Source organism: Sorghum bicolor, chromosome 1 (genome assembly GCF_000003195.3).
Source record: "Sorghum bicolor cultivar BTx623 chromosome 1, Sorghum_bicolor_NCBIv3, whole genome shotgun sequence".
Taxonomy (NCBI): domain Eukaryota; kingdom Viridiplantae; phylum Streptophyta; class Magnoliopsida; order Poales; family Poaceae; genus Sorghum; species Sorghum bicolor.
The window spans coordinates 38,151,944-38,159,577 of record NC_012870.2 but is presented as its reverse complement, the minus strand read 5'-3'; the positions used below and the strand labels follow the sequence as shown (position 1 = coordinate 38,159,577).

General features: G+C 41.1%; 1 protein-coding gene across 10 annotated transcripts; it reads left to right on the top strand.

Annotated features, from left to right (window-relative positions):
• LOC110431707 lies at positions 496-5,331 on the top strand. 10 transcript variants are annotated; one of them, XR_002449155.1, is made up of 7 exons: positions 504-1,000; positions 1,101-1,220; positions 1,288-1,395; positions 1,959-2,017; positions 2,206-2,291; positions 2,702-2,794; positions 5,099-5,331. XR_002449155.1 is itself a non-coding variant. In XM_021451096.1 (6 exons), exon 6 carries the CDS (start codon positions 2,945-2,947, stop codon positions 3,971-3,973), a length of 1,029 nt encoding a protein of 342 aa, XP_021306771.1. In that variant the 5' UTR covers positions 496-1,000; positions 1,094-1,220; positions 1,288-1,395; positions 1,959-2,017; positions 2,206-2,291; positions 2,702-2,944; the 3' UTR covers positions 3,974-4,017. The 10 variants fall into 10 exon arrangements, 5 of the variants coding, with proteins under 5 accessions (XP_021306771.1, XP_021306772.1, XP_021306770.1 ...); XR_002449153.1 differs by having other exon boundaries at positions 507-1,000; positions 1,094-1,220; XM_021451096.1 differs by lacking the exon at positions 5,099-5,331 and having other exon boundaries at positions 496-1,000; positions 1,094-1,220; positions 2,702-4,017.

Genomic DNA, 7,634 nt, shown 5'->3' with positions numbered 1-7,634 from the left:
AAATAAATACATTATGAAGACATATTTCATAATGCATTTTTATAAATACTAATTTGATTTTGTCGATGTCTGATTTTATTTTTTTAATAAATTTGGTTAAACTTTGGAAAAGAGACTATTTTAGAAACCAAAGTAGCATTGTACTTTGGACGATACGTGACACTCCTAAATTGATGTCTGGTATGCATTACGGAAAATTTGTAATTTATACCTAGTGGCTTGAGTTTATTAGCCAAATTTGTGAGCCATTCAGCAGTATTTTTCTCTTACATTTTCTGTCAGGGCTTATCAGCCAAATGAATAAGGCGAAAGAGGCAAAATTTTAGAATTTTTTTTATCCATCCATTTTTTTGTCCACCTCCTAACTACCGGTAGTCAAGCGTGTATATATATATATATATATATATATATATATATATATATATATATATATATATATATATATATATATATTCTCTATATTATACCCCTGGGTACTGAATAATAAACAGTACCCGAGTCCGAAGAACCGTGACTGCATACCAAACTCGAGCCAACCGCGGGCAACATTCGGTCCGCTTCCAGCCATGGATGCTCCCCGTTTCTATCCCCACGCCCACCCCCTCATTTATCCTATCAGTTTTTTTTCATCGTTCTGTAATTTTGGAGATCGTGGGGAGGTCGCTTCGATTTCACCGAGCTCCCTCGTTCCCTCCGCCCACGAGGACAGCTCGCCGCCCCCTTCGCCACGAGCCCACCTTCTGCGCCGCCGTCTCCTCTAAGGATAGCCATGAGCGGCGATGGTGGCGGCTCCGGGCACCTCGCGTGGCCGCGTTGCAGGCTCCTAGGCGATCGATCGAACAGCAGCGCCAGGCAAGGACGTTCTCCCATCGTTGGAGATCAGGAAGGCCACCTTGCTCTCGACGTTAAGGAGCACCGGCGGCACCTCATCCACGACGTGCCCCCTCAGATCCCGTCGGCAGCAGGCAGGAGTGGGATGAGGAGCGAGTAGATCGGCAAGGTGCGCCCTTTCTTCCTCCCTAGCTCGATAGCTTGATCCCTTCCTACCGCCGCCCAGATCCAACTGATCTTAATATTTATGCCTCCATTCTAGCCTCCAGGCTGAGCCATGGACATCATCGGCCGCCGCGGCACTGGGCTCGGTCACCATGTTGCTCGGTGGCAGCTTCGCGTCACACATGGGCACTGCCTTTCTGCTGCACGCTTGGCTCCCTGGCAGGGTATAGCGAGCCCTGGAGCCTTGATTTTTAATTCCATGAGATTTTCTTAATTATTGTTTCTTTTCAGATCGGCAACAAGGTTAGCCAGCAGCAGCCGAACGACTCCATCCACCATAGATGGTGGATCCATTGGGAGGATTTGCTAGGCAGTGTCCCGATAGCTGTGGTGTTTCAGGTAGTAGTTAGCAGATAATAGTGGTGTTTAACGTGAATTCAGTTTTTAAAAAAGCCAATTAGATAATGTCTGAACTGAAGCAGAACTACATAGAGGCTATTTTCAGAACTGCTACTTTTTCTGAACTGAAAGATAACTGCAATCAGATAACTTCATGCTTAACTGAATGTCGGCCTTCAATTCCTCTCTAAGCTCCTGTATGAATTTCCTTTTGGTTAGATCCTGCATTTGCTTATTCACATAATTAAACTACTTGAAAGTAAATTCTCTTTTGGTTTCTCCTGCAAGTAAATTCCCTTTTAAGTATGTTGCGCTGCTAGAATTATGCCACTTGAAATTTGGTGATTATATATTGCACAGATTTCTTGCCTCTCATTACTACTGTATTTTCTATTCCTAAATTGCATTTTAGATTAATAGATTGCAGTTTGCTGTAAAGATTTTTTGTTTTGTTTTACACTTCATTAAGTAAATTCCCTTTTACGTATTGTCTATTTTAATGATGCAGTTTGCTATCGAGACTATGGATACTGAGCTTACCTTGTATAAATCTTGACACACAGGATGTACAATATGGTTTCAATATTGGCAGAGGCACCAATGCTATTTGTGACTGCTCATGGTAAATACATGATCTTAGTTCCAGACTACCACTGAACTGATGTGGCGTCCATGTGTGTGCACTGGTAGTTAGCAAAGCTTTCTTGAATGAAAAGAGGGCTTGAAGAAGGGGAAGATATTCCTTATTTCTGATATTATTTGTTGGCATGCAAAATTGGTAGCTTTGTGACAAATGTTCCTCCTGTGCAGATTAATGGGATATCATAGCTTGCAACTTGCCATTTGTCCACTTAGAAAGGCAAAGGCCCTTGGGGCCTTCAAGCGTACCTGGATAGGTGAGTTTACCAGTAAAAATGATTTGTCAACATGTTTTTTTGGATTTATTACTTGCTACAGTGCCCGTGAGTTGCAACGGGAGAATTATTAAATAAATATGAAATGTTCTTCCTAGCTGATTTGTATGCAGACCTTCCTGACACACCAACTAAATAAATTTCTACCCATTAATTTCTTCCATTGTTGTGAACATCCAATGAATGTTCCTGGGTTTGATAGTTGAGATTAATGTCATCGCCACGTGATGTGCTTAGCACGGCTGGCTTACCAACTTAAGGACTTGCCACTCATTTGAAAAAGTTGCCTATATCATACTAATAGTACGTTAATTTCTCCTGCACATGTTTGGTTTCTCTGACTTGAACAAAGAGATTATAATCTCCACTTGTTTTTGTGTGTTCCAACATAGTGTATTCATTCGGAGATGCCTCGAGAGGGATGTCGCTGCACAGCCCCTGGCCTACAACCTGGTTACCCGGCCTCCTACTGTCCTACACGTGAGGTAAGGCTAGCCTTCAGTCCTTGTAATTGTAATTGTGCATAGATTTGCTGAGCCAGGAAGCTTATCAATTCTAATCCATTCAGAGAGAACTAGTGGTATCTTACCACTTATTTTTCCTTTCAAAATCAACAGTTCAGCTAATCAGTAGTTATGTCTTCTGATCTCAAACATTTTGGTTGGGCACTAAGGATGAGGTGGGCTTGGCTGAAAAAAACTGAACCTCACCGCCCCTGGGCTTCCCTCCATATTCAGATCCCATACCAAATCAATGCCTTCTTCTCGGTGGCTGTTGTAACTGAAGTTGGTAATGGGAATCACACATTGTTCTGGACTGATCGTTGGATCCATGGACAGTCTATTGCTGACCTTGCCCCTCGATTATTAGAAGCCATCCCATTGAGAAGGGTGAAACGACGTACTGTCCGGGAAGCTCTTACTGATCACAGTTGGCTTTTGGATATCAAGGGAGCCTGCACAGTTGGTGTTATAGTGGACTTCCTCCATCTTTGGGAAGTGTTGTACAACTTCGAATTAGAGCCTAACGTCGAAGATGTCCACATTTGGCGGCTACCAAATAGTAGGCAATACTCTGTCAAGTCTGCTTATGAGGGTTTCTTCCTGGGATCTACTCAGTTTGGACCTTATGAGAGGATTTGGAAATCCTGGGCACCGCCCAAATGCCGTTTTTTCCTATGGTTGGTGGCCCATAATCGGTGCTGGACTGCGGATCGCCTTGCGCGACGTGGGCTGCCTCATCCTGAGAAGTGCCCTTTTTGTGACCAGGAAGAGGAGACTATCAACCACCTTCTAGTCTCTTGTGTCTTTGCTAGGCAATTCTGGTATTATCTTTTAAGGCAGGTCGGCCTCCACTCCTTGTCACCACAACCTTCTGATGTTTCTTTTGATAGCTGGTGGGATCAAGCTAGTGGAGCAACAAGCGGATTGATACAAAAAGGTCTCAACTCTCTCATTGTTCTTGGGGCGTGGACTCTTTGGAACCATCGGAACCGTTGCGTTTTTTATGGCATTATCCCAAGCTTTGGGGTGCTGACACAATTAGTAGTCAAAAAAAATCTATTGCTTGGACATAGCCACACTGATGCTGCTGAGGCAACACCTTTTTGGGAGTGGTGTGGTATTGTAGTGGATGATCTTGTGCTCATTTTTCTTAAGTTTTAATACGTTCAATTATCAAGCTACTGACACAATTAGTAGTCAAAAAATCTATTGCTTGGACATAGCCACACTGATGCTGCTGAGGCAACACCTTTTTGGGAGTGGTGTGGTATTGTAGTGGATGATCTTGTGCTCATTTTTCTTAAGTTTTAATACGTTCAATTATCCAGCTACTGACACAATTAGTAGTCAAAAAAAATCTATTGCTTGGACATATGAAAATAATTGAAAGTAGTTGAATAATTTAAATGTATCTGGCACTGCAGTTGGAAGATAACTTGAGCAATTAAAGCTGGACTACAGCTAATTTGGCTGCATGGACCACACATGTACTCCTAATTCAATTTAACTTTGCTTAAAGACCCCGCTTGAACTGCATATATAAATTAGTAACAAAAATGATTCTTATGCTTGAGTAGACATATAAACATACTTTCTGTTATTTCATTTGACACCCTAGTGTCAGTGTTTTGAAGGACTGGTCAAAGTATATTTACTGTTATTTAATGATTTGAAAATTTTGCCTATGTTTTGTTTTATGCCAGATGTGATTTAGTGACTAATATATGGATGTATATTATCAGTTCGTGATTCCATGTTTTCTCAGTTCTGCGTATGGATTATCTAGCCAAGATGAAATATGCTAATGCATGCACAAATTAGTGTTCATGTATGAAGATCCACTTGCAAACTTATAATTCCTTTAGAATTTTCAATCATGCAGATCCAATTAATCTGTAACATCCAAGTTTACTTAGAACAGTCCAAAAAATGCCATTTTTCTTAGTATTCATAGGTGATATCTTTACTTCTAAATCATTTTTTTAGATGTTCAATTATGAATGGACATGCCACCGGCGAGCTATTATTATTTATTGCACTTTAGGAGTGAGTTAATCAACGCATATAGCTGTTGTTAGAGCCTCGGCCTCCCAGCTTTAGTTGCTTTTATTTGCTAGATTCATACTTCTTTTCCCATTAAAAATTTTGATTCCTTGATGTTTACCAGCTGTTTAAGAAAGCACAAATCAGTATCTGAGTTTGCAGGAAATCTGTATGTATGGTTTATTAATTATTATTAATCTTTAAGTTCTTTTTTAATGTTTTCTATTGTTTCCTTTTTGATAGGTGCACCAATTTGTGGCCATTAAAGAGGCGAGAGAAGTGAGGGATGTATTAGTTTTGTTATTCATTTTAAAGTATTATATATAATTTAGTGGAATAATAAATCAGACAGAGCCACAAAACTATGTGTATTCAAACTGCAAAGTGTATTGCAATCTTCTTTGATGATTTATTTACCTGAAAATTTGTGTTATTGGTGAAAAAATGGTTTGAAATACGATTGTATGATTCCTTTACTGTTGGAGACCTTTTTTGTTGCCTATTGCGTCACCTATTTTAATATGAAATCTAACTTTCAAATCCAAAAATAAGAAAATAATACACATTCCAGGCTTTTTTTTAGATGTTCGCCTGTCAGAGAAAACACCTAAAACAAAACTGACGGAAAAAGGAAAAAAAAAATTGGCCGCACGTAATGTAGAAAGAAAACTGACGATGAGATGAAAATAGAAAAAAAAATCAGCCACAACAAAAATGAAAAAAAAGCAGCAAAACCCAACCATGTCACGTAAAAAGGAAAAGGGAAAATCTCACCGAGGGTCCTCTTCGGCGCGGGAACGTCGGGTAGAGGGGGCCTCGGGTACTAAATAATAATTAGTACCCAGGGTACTCATTAGCGCAGTGTGTATATATATATATATATATATATATATATATATGACGCGTTTCTTTTACACGTGCGTGTAGTTACTCTTATGTATATATCTCTATATTTAAGGTATATATGACCGGACGAAATGTATATAGACAAAGTATATGATCATACAAAATAAATTATTATAGTTGGCTACAAAATAAATTATTTTGTAGCCATACCAAAACTCGCGAGCCAGGGTCATGAGCAAACTTCGGACTAATGCGTGCATTCTATTAAGTCCCTCGGATCTGGTCTCGATAATTAATCTAATTTCCTATCCCGTTGATCTCGTATATTTAGCGTCTTATATTAACTGGATCCCGTGACCTCTGAACTGGAACTAGATGCACCCGCGCCCCTGCGAGACCTTGCATGTTTCCCGCAAAAGCATCACCGGGCTCGTCGCTGCACCTCGCCGCCGGCCAGCGCTGTCGCCAAAGCTAATGTGACTGCCTGACTGGTGAAGCTTTGTCGGACTGCCGGAGACCTCGCGGGATCGCCGCTGCTGCACCACGAGTCCACGACACTGGACCGTGGGAGCATCCCACGCGTCGGCCGTGCCGTTTCGCCGGGCCGTCGGACCTCGTGAGCCACTCGTGCGTCGGCCACGACGCATCACCGGACCTCGCAGCTGCGCATGCGCATCGGCTCGGCTGCGCCGCATCCCCGGGCCGACGGCGGCCGCCGGACCTCGCAAGCCACTCTTGCGTCGACCGCGACAAATCACCGGACCTCGCATCTTGCGCGTCGGCCGTGACGCCACGCCGGACCGTCGGACCTCGCGATCCACCGCGCGTTGACGCTGGACCTCGCGACTCGCAAGCCACCCGTGGGAACTCGTCCGTCTCCCCGTCACATAATTCTTGTGATTTTGGATTAGGAGCCGGTTCCCACCATGCCTTTTGAATGGTTTACTGATTTTTCAAACAAATAGTGTCCCTGTTGTGAGCAGACCAGGCAGATAGAAGATGTTAGTCTGCTCTGATCTTTCTCGAGGCAGATGGCTATCTTGATCTTGCATTTGATTAGTAGTGGTTTAAAATCCGTTAGTATCCAAGATTGTACACGATGATTGTTTTGAGTTCAAGATTCTACAGTTCCAGACTACTTACTATATATTGTTCATTTGTTTTTACGATTTCTGGCAACGAGACTTATCGACAGCAGCTTGTTACCAGATGCACCGTCCGCAACAGTGCTCCGTCCGGACCGGATGCACCGTCCGCAACAGTGCTCCCGCCTAATCTTCCCGCGCTCCCCAGAAAAGCTACGCTGACCCAAATCTGGTAAAAAGCTGTAGCCTGATGTCGTATTCCTGGAAGCCACGCTGACCCAAGCCTTACATAGAAGCGCCGTATCTAGTACGTGCATGTTTCGCTTCTATCTTTCTTTTTTCCTTATTCTTCTTATTTCTTTTTCTTTCCCTCTTTCTTTTCTTTTCTATTCTTTTGTGCTTCATTATTTGTTTATTTTGTTTTATGTGATCTTTTATTATTCTTTAATTTTTTATGTTTCTTTTCTTTCCTTTTCTTCTATTTTCTTTTCTTACTATTTTTATTTCACATATTTATTTTTATTTTTGTTCATGTCATTTTCAATATTCATTTCATTATATATTTTTTCTATTTACTTACCTTTTTTTTTCTATAACTAATTATTATGTTTATTTTATTTATATTTTATTCTTTTTGTATTTATTTCTTTTTCTTTTCTGTTTTGTCTTAATGTTTTCTTGAGATTTTTTCTTTTCTATTTTTATTTTACTTACTTAATTATTTCTTTCACGTCTAAACAACAGATCGAAGACGCCCATCTGTTTTTTCTATCAAAATCCTCTACGATCCAGATTAATGCCGATGATTTTAAGTGTCCCACGCTGGCCACGTAGTAGCTCTGAACGAG

Excerpts from the sequence above, each read along its gene's own strand:
- LOC110431707 (XM_021451095.1), top strand. The coding sequence starts at position 2,945 with ATGTCTTCTGATCTCAAACATTTTGGTTGGGCACTAAGGATGAGGTGG. Across the intron at positions 3,882-4,031 it reads AAAAAATCTATTGCTTGGAC|ATAGCCACACTGATGCTGCT; the intron begins ATAGCCACACTG and ends TATTGCTTGGAC.